The 20,769-nt window shown below is 32.8% G+C and overlaps 2 protein-coding genes across 2 annotated transcripts; one reads left to right on the forward strand and one right to left on the reverse strand.

The window, feature by feature from the left end:
* Positions 1-9,294: 9,294 nt before the first annotated feature.
* Positions 9,295-13,154, reverse strand: LOC143590339 (uncharacterized). The gene is made up of 5 exons (XM_077070849.1): positions 12,662-13,154; positions 11,857-12,194; positions 11,470-11,769; positions 10,113-11,384; positions 9,295-9,833 (listed from the first exon to the last, which is right to left on the reverse strand). Exons 1-5 carry the CDS (start codon positions 13,002-13,004, stop codon positions 9,462-9,464), a joined length of 2,625 nt encoding a protein of 874 aa, XP_076926964.1. The 5' UTR covers positions 13,005-13,154; the 3' UTR covers positions 9,295-9,461.
* A 4,772-nt stretch (positions 13,155-17,926) lies between these two features.
* LOC143590467 (uncharacterized) lies at positions 17,927-20,423 on the forward strand. The gene is made up of 6 exons (XM_077070939.1): positions 17,927-17,937; positions 18,039-18,195; positions 18,276-18,345; positions 19,673-19,870; positions 20,031-20,130; positions 20,218-20,423. The coding sequence occupies exons 1-6, from the start codon at positions 17,927-17,929 to the stop codon at positions 20,276-20,278; spliced, it is 597 nt and encodes a 198-aa protein (XP_076927054.1). The 3' UTR covers positions 20,279-20,423.
* Positions 20,424-20,769: the final 346 nt, after the last annotated feature.

Consider the following 20,769-nt stretch of genomic DNA (forward strand, 5'->3'; position numbering starts at 1 on the left):
ATCAACTTTAATTATATTGTAATTAATCGTGTTTAAAACATTATATCACCTGACCTAACTAAAACACGTATTATAAGAATCTTTATAAAAACGTAAATACTTTAATTAATTAACAATAATAATTTATTGGTTACCTTAATTAAAACACGATAATTAAAAAATTATAATAAATACATATTAAATTGGTCAAATGTATTAAAGATTCCATAATGTACGTGAGCACCGGATTATTAACTATGTACCTAATTTTGTAAGTGGTCAATAATTCGAATTTCAAAATGGTTCAAATAAATAATTTTTATTATTCACTTAAGGAATTTAGTTGAAATTGACATTAAATTCACAATAACTTGAAATATTTAGAAGAAACTAATATTTTTTTATTTAATGCATGAATATTGAATAATTATGAAATGAGTTTATATTTATGGATGGTATTCAAAAAAATAAAAAGGGTTGAAAAAAATTAGTCAAATTAGGAATGAGAATTATGTTTATATATGTAAATTTTATTTAAACCTATTCAATATAAATGGTCAAATTGAGTCAAATCGTTAATTTATTCAAATTGTTGTTATTTAAACCTATTCAATATAATCAAATATGTAAATGTTATTTAAACCTATTCAATATAATTGGACTTTGACCAACAACAATATAAGACTGATTATCTTACTATAGATAATTTAATGTATTATAGAATAATCAACTAAATTTCATTTCGGGATTATATAATAATCAATTAAATTACATAAATTGTGAAAATAAATAAATACATGAATACTAACATAAATATAAATCAATATTAAACAAAAATAAAAGACATCTTATCAAACAATTCTCAATCCATGAAATTAGCTATACCAAGTTGGGGACAATAACCTGAGATGATAAAATTAAATACTAATATTAATATCACATAATAAATATATTACAAATTATGGAAGATTTGAATCATGTGAAAAAATGTAAAATTGATGTTATAACTTACAACCGGAAATTTGAATCGCGTTACCAGAAAAACGAAATAGTGAAGATCTCCATTGAATCTTCGATTTTGATATATAACCTAAAAAGACTATAAGAAAAAATCATATAAATATTAATATAAATACAAACAAAAACAGAAAATTATCAGTTTAATCTTTAATTTTGATATAAAATTTAAAGATATTATAACAAAGTAATATAAAAATTAAAATAAATATAAAACCTTACTGGAAAACCGTAATAACTCCAACATATTAATTCAATCTTTGATTTTGATTTACAACCTAAAGAGATTATAAAAAATTTATATAGCAATTAAAATAAATATAAAACATTACCGGAAATATGAATACAAAAATGGACGATATAATAAAAACAACACAAAATAAAAACCTTTGGCACAAGGCTAATCGTTTTTGCTAAATAAGGTTTGATGGTGTAAGATTACCCTATTAAAGTTACTTATTTATACGAAATGAATTATGGGAGACTCATTTATAGAAGGAAGGTATATAGCTAATTGATTAGAAACAAAAATTTAGGAAATTTCAAAAATTTTCAAATAACTTTTAGTAAGAACGAATAAAAGGGAAATCGTAATTAATGGAATTTTCAAATTTTGAATTTAAATCCGTAATATAAATCTAAATGTTGACTATATATAAACATTTAAACATCAATTATAACACCATATATTATGTAATGTAATTTATATAAGGTGTGAAAATAAAAGTTACTAATTTTGTTTTTATGTATTAACATTAACAGAATATGAATACAATTGAACACTAATTATCAAATCCAATATAATCAATTAGAATATTTAAAATCAACAATTATTTAAATCAGTCAATAGGTCAACATTTGTATTTATAGTAAATCTTAAGGATGTTTAATAAAATATTTAATTAATTGAGATGAATTATGGGAGACTTTTTAATCTAGGAAGGTATACAGGTAATTGATTAGAAACAAAAATGTAGGAAATTTCAAAATTTTCAAAAAACTTATAGTAAGAACGAATAGAATGGAAATCGTTTAATCTAGGAAGGTATACAGGTAATTGGTTAGAAAATTGTAGGAAATTTCAAAAATTTTCAAAAAACTTATAGTAAGAACGAATAGAATGGAAATCGTAATTAATGGATTTTCAAATTTTGAATTTACTAATGCAATGTTACAAATTAGATTAGTATAAATGTAATATTATTTAATCTAAAAGTTGACTATATCTAAACATTTAAACATCAATTGTAATGTAATTCATATAAGGTGTGAAAATAAAAGTTACTAATTTTGTATTTATTTATTAACATGCGTCGAATACTATGATGTCTAGTGTTTTAATTTATCCAATATTATCAATTTTGTTATTTTAAATAACCAATTATTTAAATTAGTCAATAGGTCAAATCACCAATCTGTATATTATTTGATTTGATTATTTGTTACGTATATTTGTTATGATTAACCATCATTAAGTTTTACTACATTCACTAAAATTAATTATTGTATATTATTTGATTTAAATCCAATATAATCAATTAGAATATTTAAAATCACCAATCTCTATATTAAATCCGTAATCTCTTCTGTTGATGAAATATCAAGTAATTATCTAAATTATATATATTATATATTAAATCCGTAATATCTTATATATTAAATCCATATATTATATATTATCTATATCTATTATATAAAAAAAATAAAGCCTGACGTAAAGAAAAAAATGTTGTGAATGAAATAAACCAAAAATAATAAAATAAAATTAGTTATAAAACATAATTATATGGAGAATTATTAAGTTCAAACATAATTATAAAATATTCAAAATTCAAAATTAAACATTAAATGAAAGAAAATACTGTAATAGCATTGATGAATCTTATTTAAATATATTTTTGATTTATTTTATTAAGATGAAAAATAGAGAAGCAATTGATATACATGGTAAGTATAGTCATCAACCAATAGGAAGGGAAGATTTTGACATAAAGCCTATTGCTTTAATTGTATAGTTAGATTCAGCTAATAATTTATAATACAACACAATATTTGATAATTCCATTTTCAGACGACCTCTGTCGATGGTATTTCAGCACCTATTTGTTTTATGAGTTTGTTTTACTTTCGTTCTCTCATTTTGATCATTTCCTGTAATTAGTATGTTATCAACATTAACCAATAAAATCACAAGTGAGGAATTCTCACTTTTAACAAAGAGGAGTGCTCACATTTTCATTGAATAAAGCCGCGTTCAATAAGATGGGCCAGTAAAGTCATAAATGATACAAATGGGCATTTACTGGTCAAGGAGCAGGATATCAAACTAAGATGACAAACTTACTTCCAAAATCTTTTTAACAATGGAAGAGCTTACCAAGAAGAATATGACAACACAACCTTCCAACGACAACAACCGAATAACTGCTATAGCCGACGGATCACACGGGAAGAGGTGCAGACTGCACTTAGGAGGATGGGAAGAGCTAAGGCGCTTGGCCTAGACAACATACCCATCAAGGTGTGGAAGTGTCTGGGAGAGGAAGGAGTCATGTGGTTAACTACTTTGTTCAATATTATCCTCAAATCTGGTAAGGTGCCAGACCAGTGGAGGAGCAGTGTTGTAGTTCCTGTATATAAGAATAAAGGAGACGCCCAATGTTGTTGTAAATACCGTGGAATCAAACTACTAAGCCATACTATGAAGCTATGGGAAATAGTGATTTAGGTTAAACTAGACAGGACACTCAGGTTATGGTGAACCTATTTGGCTTCATGCGGGGCCGTTCCACCATAGAGACAACACACGTTATCAAGGAAGATTGATGGAAAAGTATAGGGAGAAGAAGTGTGACTTGCATATGGTGTTTATTGACCTAGAAACAGCCTACGACAGTGTGCTACGACAAGTTCTTTGGGAGTGCTTGGAGGGTAGAGGAGTCCCGAGGAAATATATAGAGATAACTATGGATATGTATACCAGGAGTGCAACAAGTGTCCGTGCGCCCGTGGGGGATACTGATTTCTTCCTCGTGGAGGTAGGCCTTCACCAGGGGTCAGCGTTGAGTCCGTTTCTTTTTGCAGTAGTCTTGGATGAGTTGTCAAAGTCGATTCAGGGGACACTACCGTGGTGCATGATGTTCCCAGACGATATTGTGTTAGTGGCTGACAGAATACAAGATCTAAACATGAGGCTAGAGGAGTGGCGAACAACCATAGAGACAAAAGGTTTAAGGATTAGTCGCTCTAAAACAGAGTACCTCAACTGTGATTTTGGTAGGTAAATGACAATGAGGACGCCCAGATCACCATTGAAGGGCAAGTGGTTCCGCAGGTAACGAAGTTTAAGTATCTAGGATCATTTATTCAGAGCGATGAGGAGTTAGATAGTGACGTGACCCATTGAGTTCAGGTAGGATGGTGTAGATGGAAAGCAACCACAGGTATATTGTGCGACAAGAGATTCCCAACTAACTAACAGGAAAATTTTATAGGGTCGCAGTTAGACCTTCAATGTTAAATGGAAAAAAATGTTGGGCCATCAAGAAGGCACAAGTGCAGAAGATGGAGGTAACAGAGATGAGAATGCTACACTGGATGTGTGGGCACACAAGGTTAGACCGAATAAGAAACGTTGTGTTTCAGGAGATATTAGGGGTAGGTAACATATCAGACAAGATAAGAGAGTGGAGATTGAGATGGTTTGGACATGTGAAGAGAAGACAGATGACGAATCCTGTTAAATCCGTAGAAAACATTACTATAGAGGGGAGGATGGGTAGATGACGGACTAAATTGACTTGGGATGAGATGATTAGGCATGATTTGATAAATCTAAACCCCTCTGAGGACATGGTTGAGGATATGAATTCTTGGAGACATAGAATTAAAGTAAGGATTTTTAGGGAGAAATGAATACCTTAGGGGCTTCTATTTACCTGGTTTTTGGTCACACACCATTATGGTATTTTCTTTTCACACAGATATATATATATATGGTGCAATTACTGTACGCTAATGCCTTAACGTAAGGTAGGTTCGCGAGACGCTCAACGGCAAAAACCTAAAGTGCTCAGAAAACGCTCACAAAACTTAAACGCTCAGCAAACGCTCAAAAAACGATCTTTGTAAAAAAAGTGAAAAATTGATCGATTAACCATCCAAAACAGTTTTTTTCGGTGAACAAATGATTGATTGGATATGTATTGACGATACCGAGATGTTTGGATGTGATTTCATGGATCGATTCGTGAAAAATGGATTCGCGTACGTAATATACGTTAAGCATTAGTGTATTGGATCTTTTCACTATATATATATTATCTATTAATGTATAAGTATTATTATTTTTACTACGTGCTATTATTAATTATATTAATATTGAACTTTGATTTCCTCTTATATTTCCTCATACATATGTTTTTTTAGAGCTGAGGGTCTCTCTGGAAGCCATCTCTCTTTCCCATTGAATAGAGGTACGGTGTGCCTACATCCCACCCTCCTCAGACCCTACTTATAACTTTTATATTGATGGGACTTCACTGGGTATGATTGATTGATTGACTAGTTTTTCATTCCACATTTTAGGGACTTGTTTGCCCTTATTAGGATTTACTAAATCTGCATACTTTGGTTTCATTCTTTGAAAATAATACCTTATAGTAAGCACATATATACTTCTTCATTTAGAGTACCATAGGAAACAAAAACTTTGTTAATGTCAAGCTGGTAAAGAGACGAGATTTGTTCAACAACAAAGCTGATGACACATCGAACAATGACCATTTTTACAACTAGAGAAAATGTTTCATCAAAGTCCACATCTTTCTTTTTAACTATGTCTTTTTGCAACAAGTCTAGCTTTGTATATTTCAATTTCACTTGTGGATTTGTATTTGATTTTGTAAATCCACTTATATCCTATTAGTTTTCTAACCAGGTCGACTAAGATCCATGTGTTCTTTCTATTCAACGCCTTTATCTCTTCATTCATAACATTTACCCAATTAAAATAATGTTTTATTTGAAGGTAATTTTTTGGTTCACATGAATGACTTATTTAAATAGGGCACATGTTGGGTTTGTGGAGGCTTGGACTCGGTTTACATGAAGACGGATTAAATGGGTGTTATAAAGATGGAAGACATGAGAGGTTTTGGGCCGGCCCTATATCTCTTTATTAAAGCCCGTTTATGTTATCTTATTCCTTAAGCTAGAAAGCCTAACTAATATCTATATAATGTGATATTTGTACTTGTATTTCCTCACAAGTGAGGCAGTAGCAATAATAAAATACCCTGGTTGTAGCCTGTGAACGTAGGTCAGTCTAGACCGAACGTAAATCTCGCGTTTTCATCTTCGTTTCTTTTTCTCTTGCGGTATTATTCGTGTTTGTGTGTTCGCGAGATCCTAACAGTACAAAGCATTGATTTTCAAAGAGTAGTTTCGAGTAAGGGATTACTCCATAGAAGAGTAACCAAGTTTCAGTTTTGTTCTAATCAGGACACTGAAGTAAAGTTTTGTTCTATTTAGGTCACTTAACCTTTATTTAGTGTTTCAATCCTAATATTTGGTCTGGATAATAGGTTATGTAGGTTTTTATTTTATTTTATCATTGTTTAATCATATTCTTTTATGACAATATAATTAAAAGGTTTCTAATTTTTTTTGGTATGACTGCAATTAATAATTTCTACCATTAAAATTTTGAATAGCACCCAAGTATTATTCCAAATTTTTATAAAAAAATTGGTATTTGTTTTATAAAAAAACCATAATTTTTATAAAGAAATTGGTGAATTTTTTTTCATTATTTCAAAATTTTTGTGCACGTCTTTACAACTTTAAAATTATTCTTTGCACTTTTTTTTACTAATTTTTGTAATTTCTAAAAAATATTATGCAATGTCAAAATATTTGATAATAAAAAAAACCTAAATAACATAATATCCGGATTAAATATTTATGACTGAAACATTAAACAAATGTTAAATGACTCAAATAGAACTAAACTTTGCACCAATTTTCTAATTGGTATAAAACTAAAACTCGATTATTATCATATAAAGTAATTCATTGGAGTAATTTACTACCTTTTTCATATCATATATAACAATTTTTTTAATGATGAAGTCATTATTATTAGTATTATTATTATTATTATTATTATTTTACTTTTTCATTATTTTTTTTGGTGTGGACGAATTTCTTGTGGAACTCTTAACAAGGGTAATTTCACCATCAACCTCACTGATAACTGCAACCATTTCCTGAGGCTGCTGAGGTATACTCTCGTCATCAAGGTTTTGATGGTGGGAACCAAGCTGGTGATTGGTGTTAGCCGGCTCATTGTGGGACCTCTCATCATCATTGGGTATTTCACTATTATGAATATCTCGCTTACATGAGTTAAAACAATAAAAAAAAATTTAAGTGTTTATCTCATGTACAGTTTTGCAATAAGGATGCAAACAACGATGTTATCATCAACTATGATTATCTAACAGTTCAAGTACGGTTGATATAGTTGAAGCGTAATCAAAATATGGTTTTTGGGATGGAATTTGTGGCATCAACCTATATGGTTTCTAGTTTTTCTAAGTTCTCCCCTAGCCGAGTGTGAACGATTACCTTTTGATTTACCAGAAGAAGAATTAATAGCATGTTATCAAACTGAATATTCCGGTATCCAATTTGGTTTATTTTATGTTCCTTCATTCTTTATTATTTGTCACAATAACTCTTTTTTTTGGTGTGTGGGGGGGGGGGGGGATATTTCTATTATAGTGGATAATTTATTAATATCAATTGTCATTGAAATGACTTTTCATTTTATATTTTGGCTATTTAATAACATAATTTAGTAAATTATAAGTAATTAAAAATTAATGTTACATCCATGTTATTAGCTGACTAATTATGGATGAAATGAGAAACAAAGTAACATATTAAAACATATTTAATTTTAATTTTAATTTAAATTACTTAATTAAATAATTGTTAAAATTGGTAAGAGTTTATGTAGCATCCTATGTGGACATGCTAGAATGGTGCTATGTGTCCAAATAGTTTTGTTTTAAAAATATAGTAAGATGCTTAAAACGCACAATTTTTAAAATCGCTCTATTAATTTAAACATCATCATTTAGTTTTCATCATAAAAAATATAGGATTTCATTTATCGAAAGGTCAATGAAGGAATGCCAACATGCGTCTATTATTGAATTCACCCGACCCGACATTACCCGTTTGGGAAACATCTTGTGCGCAAGGTAACTAGATGGGTAAGTTGTCAAACCCTAAAACGGACAATTGGGTTACGAGCGGTCATTTTACTAGAGGTTTATAATCTACCATTGTGTGAATCCTGTTGAAGCACATACTCAAGGGGTGGGTTCATGATAGACGATTTGAAATTGTAAAGCAGACTCCCCGTTTGTTGAAGTCTTACCATTCGTGAAAGAAGTATGGATAAAAGTTTGATGGTGTTTATGGGAAATTAAAATGGGGTGTTAGCGTTGCCATTAGCTTCAAATGTTGATTTCGGTTGCTAAAACATATCTAAATGGACCACTTTTTCCCCAAAAACAATTTCGTTCCATCAAAGTCGTCTTCAGATTTAATCAACACTAGAAGAAGAGGTTCCCTCCACTCGGATAAAATCGGAAGTGCTACAAAGATTATGACAGGCTCTATTTCACCTTACCTCCAGCTTCCACATACAATGAACGCTTGCATTTGTTGAAGTACATTTCGTGAACCGTCATGACCAACCAGTTTCTAGTTTATGTAACCAACCCCCAACGGTTAATCCACACGTACTTTTGAGTTAACAGTTATTCCTTTCTTTATTATGGAACAACAAGTCGATAGTAACATCCGAAGTGGTCCAGGCGAAACTTGATCAATTCACAACCTCCAATAAGTCATGTGGCTACGACCGCTGGATCAATAATTCGTGTTTGTAATTCATTTTTTTTCTATATCCTAAGTTTTCTTTTATTAACTTACTTCTTTTATAAATTAATAATCCCAGACACCAGATACATGCCATTCTTTCTCTTATTGCTTGATTGTATCATCCCATAGGTTTCACATGCAACTAGGGTTTTATTTGGTCACATTCTCGTAATCTGGTTCAAATGAATTTTTCATATAGTTGCAAGACAATTTATGTCTATGCAGTTACCTTTTCCTTTCTAAGTGCTACCAAATGAACAAACATATTTATTACAACCTGTGCACCCAGAAAAGCACAATGACAACTTACAAAGGCAACCATTTAGTCCTACTAACAGAAACAAATTATTCAACCCAAAATCAGACATGAACTCCCACAATGATCTGCAACACAACTTACAAAACCAATAATTAAACCTACTACTAGATACAACATAAAGACATTATTATTCTTAGAAAATTAGACATGAACTCGACCATTAAGCTTCTCGAATTCTGTCTCATCATTACAGTCTTCGTTGGTTTTGAACCCCGGTCTTGAATCCACCACCTGCCTCTCTTCTGGCTGCTTCTTCATCTGCTTTTCTTGCTCTTTGTGCCATCTCTTGTTCTTTCTTCATAGCAGCCTCTCCTTCACCTTGTGCTTCGTGTTGGTGTTCACTTCCTTCACCACCGCCCCATCGTGTTACCGTCTCTTCTTCATATCCTCTACCCTCCTCTTGTTGTCTAGCGGCCTCTTCAATATGTTTCTGTCTCATAGCCGCCTCTTGTTGTCTAGCGGCCTCTTCTTCATGTTTCCGCTTCATAGCTGCCTCTTGCTGCCTAGAGGCGGCCTCTTCTTGTTGCCTCCTCATTGCCTCCTCTTGTTGACGAGCAGCCTCAGCTGCTTCTTGTTGTTGTCTTCTAGCCTCCTCATGTTGTCGAGCAGCCTCAGCCTGTTGTTGTTGCCTTCTAGCCTCTTCATATCGTTGAGCAGCCTCAGCTGCTTCTTGTTGTTGTCTTCTAGCCTCCTCATGTTGTCGAGCAGCCTCAGCCTGTTGTTGTTGTTGCCTTCTAGCCTCCTCATATCGTTGAGCAGCCTCAGCCTGTTGTTGTTGTTGCCTTCTAGCCTCCTCATATCGTTGAGCAGCCTCAGCCTGTTGTTGTTGCCTTCTAGCCTCTTCTTCTTGCTGTTTTCTAGCGGCCTCTTGTTGTCTAGCAGCCTCTTCTTCTTGTTGCCTCCTTATGGTCTCCTCTTGTTTTCTGGCTGCGGCCTCTTGTTCTTGTTGCCTTCTGGCTGCGGCCTTTTGTTCTTGTTGTCTTCGGGCTGCGGCCTCTTGTTCTTGTTGTCTTCGGGCTGCGGCCTCTTGTTCTTGTTGTCTTCGGGCCGCCTCTTCTTGTTCTTGCCTTTGTCTAGCTAATTCCTCCTCTTCCTGTCTTCTCCTTTCGGCTTTCTGTTCCTGTTCTTCCGCAGCCTCCTCTTCTTGATGTCTCCTTCTGGTGGCTGCCTCCTCTTCTTGTTGTCTCCACCTTTCGACCGCCTCCTCTTGCTGTCTAGCAGCCTCCTCTTCCTGCTGTCGCCTCTTGGCCTCCTCCTCTCTTCTCGCCGCTTCTTCTTCCCTCCTTCGAGCTTCCTCTCGTTCTCTTTCCTCTGCCTCTTTCTGTCTAGCTGCCTCCTCTTCCTCCCATCGCCTCTTAGCCTCTTGTTCTTCTTGCTCTCTTCTCGCTGCTTCTTCCTCCCTCTTTCGGGCTTCTTCTTGCTCTCTTTCCGCCTCCTCTTGTTTTCTAGCAGCTTCCTCTTCCTCCTGACGCCTCTTAGCCTCTTGTTCCTCCTGCTCTCTTCTTGCAATTTCTTCTTCCCTTTTTCGGGCTTCCTCTTGCTCTCTTTTTGCCTCTTCTTCAGCCCTCTTTTGTGCCTCCTCTTGCTCTCTTCTCGCCTCTTCTTGTCGCCTTGCTTCTTCTTCCGCTTCTCTCTCTCTTTCTTCCTCTTCTCTTTCCTTAGCTTCCTCCTCTTTTTCCCGTTGAATTTCCTCTTTCATTAACCTTTCTTCTTCTTCCGCACATGAGGTGCATTCCAGAATAATGGCATCACTCTGAGCTGATAACATTTCATCCATTGTTGTGTTGCTCACACCCAAAGAAGCTGCCAGCACCCCTTTATCCAATACCTGGAAAACCGATGCTGAACCAACCAAGTATTGTGGATGGTTATTCTTTTGTGTAGTCGTGAATCCCAAGAAAATAAACGACCCGTTGTTAAAAGAGATCTGAGCCATTGGATGATATCTTGGCACTACAAACACATCACCTTCTTCAACTCTAAACCGCAAGTTTTTACACTCCGCTTCGTCTACAGTACTAGGACACACCACATGAACCATTCCACTTCCTTCCAAAACTACTGCAATCTCCGCTGTCATTGGGTTCCAATGCGGCCCCATCATCGACCCCTAATGTCATCACATAATAATATCACTGTGTAAATAATTTCAAAATATGTATGTTACAAAATATTAATTCTTCATGGTTGCTAACCTTGGTCAGATTAACCAAGAAGATTCCAAAATCCGAGTCCTTCAACGCGTCCATCTGTTTGCTTGTAACAACAAGACTCCACCCGTTGCAATTCTCGAAATCATGCTTCGCTTCTAGGATGTTAAACGCCTTTCCCTTTTTATTTTTGTTCAGTTCAATCAAGCCGTTACCCATAATCCCAAGGAAGGCTCTCATGCTCCTATAATGCATCTCGAACATTTCATTCGCGGTCGAGACTCCGTGCACAATCATTTGTTGTCGTCCTCCGCTTCTCAACTCCTGTAACACTACCTCGTTAACCTGAACAAGAAACATAACAGTTTAGGTTTAGCAAGTTGTTGATCTTCTAAGTATCTTTGTTGTCTTAATGCTTTGAACTCTTCTTACATTAAGTGCTGCTTGAAGGACTTTGTTATCAAACCCGAACAGCAAATCACCAACGCTTGAATAGGGTCCAAACGATGATCCTTCCTGCATAGAAACATATATTTTGTAAGTGTGGTGTTTGAGCATTGAGTTTGAAGTTTGAATACATACTCGTATCTCCTCCTTGGAGTCGGAGAAAATGGCGGTGATACGAAACTTCCGCCGTTCGGATTCTAAGTTGCTTTGTAAGTAGAAAAAAGATCCGGTGCGGAGCCGATAAACATCTCCGGTTCTCAAGTCTACTTGTCGAAGTTTTTTCTTATCCTTCTGAAGATCAACCCAATTCAAAGTTCCACTTCCTGATTAAATGAACCGGTGTATTATTAGTTCAAATATAGAAGAGGCCATAACGGTTATTTATTTAAGACATGTTATATATTTGATTTTTTTTTATTAACATCCTATTTAGGTTGTAACATCTACCAAAGTTAATATCCAAAGTTAATCAATACCCAGCCCGTTTTCGGCCGGTTAACTTCCTTATCTAAATGAGACACATTTATTTCTTTAGTAGTCTTCTCTTTGGGTTAAATTGTTTCACTAAATATTTAGTCGTGTTTAATTAACTTATCTAACTAGTAGCCTTTGGGCTAACTTGTTTAACTAAATAGGTAGTGTTGGCTACACATGTTTAATAATTAAATGGATTACACTTGTTTACGTAAATGTGTCGTTTTGGCATGGCATATTTATTTAATAACTAAATGGGCAACTCGATCGTTAATTAAACATGTTGACCCGTCCATTTAAAATGTGAAGTAAGTACCTGAGTTGACATAGAAAACCATGTCGGAATGAAGAAGCACAGGAACAAAAAGAGAGTTTGGTTCCATGGTAATGAACCGGAGATCATAGAATCCATCTTTACCATCACTCACTTTCACAACCGCAATCTCTCCGAACTCGGTAGAAACCGCAACCCACCGCTGATCTTGTCTCACCACCGTCCCATGTGTTCCGGCCACCGGCACCGGAACACTGCCACCACCTCCCACCTTTCCACCACCATGCAAGGCTGTCGTTGACTGTGGGTAGAAAACACAAACAGATACGATAAATATAACCCAAATTGAAAGAGAATTATTATTATTATTATTATTATTAGACATTGTTGATGAAGCTTTGAGCTGGTTGAGCTAGCTAGTGTGTGTTTCTGTGAAGAAGATGGTCACATTTATTATATGGAGTGTGAGTTATGTGGCAGTCGGGTGTTGGACACGTGGATGATGGGTTGGGTACGTGGAGGGGATTGGTGTGAGGCATTGACTGTCTTTTTCCTTATATATTTGCATGAGAAGTTTTAAGTTTATCAGAACCATTCATTTCATGACCAAGACATAAATAAAAATTCAATTTGGATAATCGGAATAAGAGTATTTCTTTTACATTTTTTAACTTTTACCATGTGATTCACGGATATACGGCAGAAATAACTGGGTATTTATATAAATAACTGGGTATTTATAAGTAACCTTCTAGTTTCAAGCATTATTAATAAGAGCACCCACATCGCTATGATCGTAATTGTAATTGTGGCCCGTCCAATATGGCACACAACAAACGTGATGTCGCAAACCTCAAGTGTTGTAGAAAGTTATCCGAAAGGGTGGGGTTTGTGCATGCCAGAAGACGAACGAAAAGTGAAGGCCACCCCCCCCTCTCTCTCTCTCTCACACTATTATAATAATTTTTTAATAGAGTTTTTCGAAAGTTTGGTGTCGTGGAAGAAAGTAAGGGTTTTTGAGAAAAAAATTGAACATGATGTTGCGCTGATATAGTGGTTTTGGGATTTTTTTAAATGGATTAGGTGGTTTAAAAAATAGTTTTAGGTTGTTGACCAAATTTTAAGTTCTTTTAGGTCGTTCAAAAATGATGGTTTACATTTTGAACGCTCTAATTGTTATATTATCCCCCTATATAATAAAAGACAATCTTTTAAGCCACTTGTCCCATTCTCCTTAAAAATGCTGATGTGTCACTCATATAATCAATTTGCTGACGTGTCAGTTTTTTAGCAACGGTAAAACAAAACGGGTTCACCAATCCATTATCCGGTTCATCAATACATTCAATTTTCAGAAACCCTAACACATCTCACAAACATATCGCTTCTCATGTTCTCTTCTCTGCCTCTTCTTCTTTCTTCTCCAGAAACCCTAAATAAATCACTGTTCATCTATGCTACTGCCATATTTCTCTCCATCAAATCAACCTTGGCTTCTTGAATAACCTACGAGTCATTTACTTGACGAACGTTCCCCTCATTTCAAGGTACGACTCTTTCTCAAACTTTAGATCTGCTTTATTTGTTAGTTATTTTTGATATGAATTAGTATCATTACTTTGATTCTGTTATGACTTCCTTTTTCTTAACATTTTTATAGGTTTGACAAACAAAAAAAACTGAATGTTCATACAATGAATTGGTCAAATCCTAACTAAGTTGTACTTGACGGGCACCTAATTTTATGGTATGAGTATTTTGTCAAACTTCATATCTGGTTCATTTGTTAAATTTTGTTGAAATTAATTAGTGGTGTCATATATTTGGACTAAGTTGTACTCTTTGCTGATTATTATATTATGACTTTCTTTTCTTTCACTTTTTTTTTATAGGTTTCACAAACAACCAAATGCTAACTGAGTGGTCTTACGTTGGAGGCCATTATGTAAAAGCTATCACCATCAAACATTTCATATTTAGGCTTCCTTATCATTCAAAATACGTAAGTTAAAATTATATATTTATTTTTGAGATTTGAATACTTTTCACCCGCTTAACTTTTGTATAATTTCTTCATTTATTTTATTAGACATTTGCAAAGGGTGTAAAGAACAATGAGATACCTGCAAGAAGCGTGTTTGGGTTGGAATTATATCAGAACCATTAGTAACATTTGCTCTTTCATGTGAAACTTGATCCTCTCTTGCCGTAAGTTATAGTTAATGTTTATTATAACCACATTTCTGATACATAAACATTTATGATAAAAGTTTTTGATCTTTTATGGTTAATTGCAAAAGTTATAACCAACTATATTGTGCCATTTCCATCTGCAAAGCTAAAACATTGATGGTTTTCTACCTAAAATAAAATTTAGACCAATGTTGGCTACCTTTTTATTATTTAGTAAATATAATTAAACTTAAAAGCAAATATCAAAACTGATTCGGGTATTTGGGTTACTAAAACTATTCGGTTCACGTAATTACATTTATGGTATGAGTATTTGGTGGTTCGGGTAGTTCGGGTATTTGGTCAAATCCTAACTAAGTTGTACTTGACGAGCACCTAATTTCATGATATGGGTATTTGGTCAAATCCTAACTAAGTTGTACTCGATTCTCACGAGTTTGGTTCGGTTTCAATTTTTTTCCATCTTTACTAAATTTAAAAAACATAAACTTAATAACAAAAACTGGTTTTTTCGGTTTTTAAAGGTTTAGTTCAGTTTTGCAGTTTTCGGTAAATGAAATACCGAAACCGAACCAAAAACTTGGTTGTTAGAAAAATCAAACTTTATATTCTCTCTATCGAAACCGAACCGGAAAACTCAGTTGTTTTAAAAACCAAATATATGTGTGTTCAGTTTTTCAAAAGTTTCATTCCTGATCTCCACATATTATGAAAAAATAAAACCCCTACTTTGAATTTGCAATTATAAAACAAATGCTCAGTAACAAAAACTTTTTTTACGTTTTTAAAGATTTGGTTCAGTTTTCGGTACATGAAATACTGAAACCAAACAGGAAACTCGATTGCTTGAAAAACCATCTGTTATTCAATAAAAAATGGATTTATATTTTTTAATATCTTGATTTCAGGAATTCTAGCTTTGATTCTGAGACGTTTCGAGTTGACCCGTAACGTAATGCTTTATGCTCATATTGCTTCTCCTCTTGCTTCGGTCGTTGATTATTGGTTCCCTTGCCCAAGTAATTATAATTATATCTTTATACAAAGTTTGGTTTTTAGTTACTAAAACCGTTCGGTTCTCGATTTTGACGAGTTTGGCTCGGTTTCAAATTTTTCAGTCTTTATTAAATTTAAAAAAACATAAACTTAATAACAAAAATTGGTTTTTTCGCTTTTTAAAGGTTTGGTTCAGTTTACCAGTTTTCGGTAAATGAAATACCGAAACCGAACAAGAAACTCGGCTGTTAGAAAAACCATAAACAATAAAAAAAGGGATATATGTATTAAGTATTTTGATTTCATGAACTCTAGCTTTGATCCCGAGACGTTTCGAATTGACCTGTAACGCAATGTTCAGTATTTTTATGCTCATATGTTGGTTACAAATGCTTGGGATGTTGATCGTTGGTTCTCTTCCTCAAATAATTTTCTTTATATATATTTATACAAAGTATGGTTTTTGGGTTACTAAAATTGTTCGGTTTTTGATTTTCACAACGAGTTTGGTTTGGTTTTTTCACTCTTAATAAATTTATAGAACAAAAATTCAATAACAAAAACTGCTTTCTTTTCCAGTTTTTAAAGGTCTGGTTAAATTAAAGGTATGACTCTTTTTACATACATATCAATGTTTTTAAATCTTTTCAAGACCTTACACCAAAAAAGTATAAAACTTTATACTCTAAGCACTTCAAACTTTATTCATATATTCACTTTTCTTAAAATAACTTTACAATTGATATATCTTTCTCAATTCAAATCTGACTTTTTTGTTTTGTAACACTCAATATACAATCAATAAATATATTTTAAATATTTTCAAAACCTTACACCAAAAAAGTATAAAACTTTATACTCTAAACACTTCAAACTTTATTTATATATTCAGTTTTCTTAAAATAGCCTTACAATTGATATATCTTTCTGAATTCAATATGATTTTTTTTTGTTTTGTAACACTCAATATATAATCAATAAGTATATTTTTAAATTATTGTTTTGTTTATATGTCTGATTTATATTCTCTCTATCGAAACCAAGCCGGAAAACTCGGTTGCTTGAAAAACCATAAACTATCTGTTATTCAATAAAAAATGGATTTAAATTTTTAAATATTTTGATTTCAGGTATTCTAGCTATGATCACGAGACGTTTCGAGTTGACCCGTAACGCAATGTTTTGTATTTTCATGCTTATATGGCTTCTCCTCTTGCTTTCCATGTTGATCGTTGGTTTCCTTGCTCAAGTAATTATCTTTATATGTTTATACAAAGTTTGGTTTTTGGGTTACTAAAAGTGTTCGTTTTTCAATTATCACCGGTCTGGTTCGGTTTCAACTTTTTTTCAGTCTTTTATTCAATAATAAAAACTGTTTTTTTCGGTTTTAAATGTTTGGTTTAGTTTCCAGTTTTCGGTACATGAAAAACCGAAACCGAACCGGAAACTTGGTTGTTTGAAAAACTATCTGTTATTTAGTACAAAAAGGATTTCTAGATTTATAAAAGAAGGTTTTTTTTTTAAAAAAAATTATAACAATTTTGCATTCTTTCTTAAAGTTACTTTTAAACACAGATTTGAAATTAATCTCATTTGTCTTTACATAAATCTGAATTTGATTTGACCATACATATAAAACCTCAAATGAGATAACTATTTGAGGTTTACAACTTCTATAAATTTTACTTTTTCAGTCAACGATTTATGTTGACATGCACATATCTACTATTTAAGCCTTTTCTAGACTTTACACCAAATAGGTAAAAAAATGGCTACCCTAAAAAGTTCACACATTCTTCATATATGCAAACATCTTTCAAATAATTACCCTAAAAAATTCAAAATTTGTTTCTCTTTTGTTACAATTAATGAGGTTTTAACTTTTATACAGGGATTTGGCCTTAAACTTTTTGATTGGGACTTGTCACTTTTTATAACCTTTTCACGTTTACCAATAGAGATTCAATTTCATGCTTTTTTGATGCATACTTAAAATGCATTTTTGCTTTACATTTCAACATTATAAATACTACTCATTCTCCATCACATTTCAACCAAACCCTTTTCTCACTTCTTTGTGTTCATTGAGTTCTTACTCTACCAAATACCACTAAACTCATGGAACCCAAGTACTATTATATTCTATTCATATTTTGTTTTCTTTACCATGTTTCAACATAGTTAATACATTTTTAAACATTTATTGATAAACATCTATATTTCTATACAGCTTGCCTGCACTTGGTAACATTACCTACCTGAAGGATCTGGATTTGTCTCGCTGTGATTATACGGTCAAGGTTCGTGTCATCGGGTTATGGAAACAACCGATGTACAACAATCCTGAACAGTTGTACTCCATTGAAATGATCGTTGTTGACGAGCAGGTATATGTTTCTTCATTAATCATATTATCATTAAGTTTATTTAATAAAAAACATCACACTTTTTCATTTTATCCCTGTAGGGTACTACTATGCAAGCAAATATTCTTCGTCGATGGATTTCTAGATTTGAAAGTATTCTCAATGAATCAGGTTATACTTTATGGCTTATCAAAACATGCTCATGTACACTCTTTGCTTAAAGAATAGTACTAGGTTTTCTTCTATGTTTAGAAAATACCACATTTACTCATTGTTTTGTAGGACTACCCTTACAAAAGTAGTCTTTTTTTCTTATTATTCATAGCATTGTAAATTGTTTGGATTTAGGATTGTAAATTGTTTGAATCTAGGAGAATATTTTAAGTCACTTTATGCAACTCGAGATTTAGGATCTGAGTCGATGTAGGTAATAATTCTGAAGTTAGGTTAATATAATGTGTCAATGAATATTAATTTGAATGGTTATGGCTATTGCAACTTGAGATACAAAAAATTGTAAGTATAAGCTAATATTTTATGTGAATGAATATTTAATTTGAATGGTTCTAATAGTAGTTATCACTTTAGAACACCATTCAGTTTTTATTTGGTTTCATTGATTTCAATACATTTAGCTATTAAGGTCTTACAACTAGGGCTGTCCAAAATGCTCGTCGCTCGTTCGTCATTCGTTCAAAAATTGCTCGAAAAATGTTCGTTCAATTTCGGCTCGGTTTGGAAGTGAGCCGTTCGGCTCAGTTTGGTTTAAAAACAAACCAAGCACGAGCAAAGCCTCGCTCTGTTTGGTTCGGTTCGTTTTGCTCGAATTATTTTTTATTTGTTAGTTTTATATATAAACTTTCTGAATATACATAAAAGTATACTACTTTTTAAAGTTTTTATAATTTTAATCTTTTGTGTTGATTTCAAAGTTCAAATTTAAACCATAACCGCTCATTTTATATATGTTTTGTTGTTAACTTTTAGTTTTTTACATGTTAAAGGTGGAACTTTAGACAATTTAGAGTTGAAAGTATTGAACTAATGATATTTGAAAGTTTTAGAAATTTTAAATTGGAAACTTCGTACGAAATCAAGCAAAACCAAGCCGCACCAAGCCGCTCGGTTTCAAACCAAACCAAGTTCAAGTATAAAGATATCGCTCGTTTCTTTAAATTCAATCCACTCGGTTCGGCTCGCTTTCAAACCAAACCAAGTATGAGCATATCCGCGTTCGGTTCGGTTAGGTTCGTGAACAACCCTACTTACAACTAACTGTATGAACCTGTTTTCATTCTCTCTACATTAAAAGCATGACGAATTATTTTTGTTATATTTGCTGCTATTTTTAGAAAGTAACATTTTATAACTATAATTATATGAACCTGTCTTATAATTATAATAATCCTATTTATCCATTGTTATAGTAATTTGAAAGTAACACTACCTTGCATTACTAAACAATTTAATTAAAAGCTATAACATTTATTTTTTCTAGACTGTTACTACATTGTCAAACCGACGATTGGTTTAAACGAGTCCAAGTACAAGTACGTTGAAAACCAAAGCAAGCTAGGAATCTATTGTGACACCGAAATCTACCGCTGCAATCAATTCTCTGGTCCAACATATGGGTTTTCCTTCACAAACTTTAAGGGCATGGTTGAACAAACTATTCCTGAAAATCAACCACTAGGTAATAAAACACCTCATCAGTTTTATTCATTATAACTTTACAATAACTTTACAAATAGTCTCCGCTGTATAGCTCAGTTGGTTAAGGGGGTGTAAGACTTGGAAAAATAACTTTACAATACTTATTTGTTTATTATATATTTTTAATGGTTATTTGTTAGATGTTATTGGATTTGTTGCTGATGTTGGGAACCCTAAGAAAATCAAAACACAAAGGGGGGATGACACAAAGAAACTGAATGTCGTTCTTCAAGATCTACAGTTTGTCTTTTTCTTATATTATTTAAATATAAATTTTAACTCTCACCAACTATTTGATAAACATTTTTCTTAATTACTTTCTTGAAGGATGCAAAAAATTTACTTGTCGTTGTGGGGTTCTAATGCGGATATGATGCTTGAGCATTGAGAAAAAAGAGAACAAGATGGTCTCATTGTTGTTATCCTACAGTTTGGTTCACTGAATTACTTTGGAAGTTCGGCTTTTGTTAACAGTTGTTTCAGTGTTTCAAAGATTTTCATCAACTCTGACATTGATGAAATCACTTTCTTTCGAAACATGTATCCTAACTTTAATACTGAAACAATACTTTTTAACATCTTATTATTTACTTCTATTAACCAGTTGATGTTTTTTTTAACAGCCTTCTTGAGAAATCTGCTGCTTCTTCATGTTCCACTCAATCTTCTAAGCTCTCAGGAATGTTTTTATCTTTGTATGATGAATTCATTGTAAGATCTAAGTTCAATAACATAGCTGAACTGAATCTGCATCAGGTTATATACATTAATTTATTATAATAATTGCTATATCTTTTAAGTGCTTATAACTTATAAATACATTTTTTAGGTGAAATATGTTGTAATTGTTGGGATAGTTTGGTTGATACCCAAAGACTT

The sequence above is a fragment of the Bidens hawaiensis genome, unplaced genomic scaffold (assembly GCF_021521415.1).
Source record: "Bidens hawaiensis isolate Kalapana, Puna unplaced genomic scaffold, B.hawaiensis_p1.1 tig00001647_1, whole genome shotgun sequence".
Lineage (NCBI taxonomy): Eukaryota > Viridiplantae > Streptophyta > Magnoliopsida > Asterales > Asteraceae > Bidens > Bidens hawaiensis.

Coding starts and splice junctions, on each gene's coding strand:
- LOC143590339 (XM_077070849.1), bottom strand. CDS start 13,004: ATGTCTAATAATAATAATAATAATAATAATTCTCTTTCAATTTGGGTT. Junction 12,195..12,661: donor GGTTTTCTATGTCAACTCAG/GTACTTACTTCA, acceptor TCATTTAATCAG/GAAGTGGAACTTTGAATTGG. Junction 9,834..10,112: donor GAAAACAGCAAGAAGAAGAG/GCTAGAAGGCAA, acceptor GAAGCAGCTGAG/GCTGCTCGTCAACAAGAGGA.
- LOC143590467 (XM_077070939.1), top strand. Junction 18,196..18,275: donor TGATCGTTGTTGACGAGCAG/GTATATGTTTCT, acceptor TTATCCCTGTAG/GGTACTACTATGCAAGCAAA. Junction 19,871..20,030: donor TCCTGAAAATCAACCACTAG/GTAATAAAACAC, acceptor GTTATTTGTTAG/ATGTTATTGGATTTGTTGCT.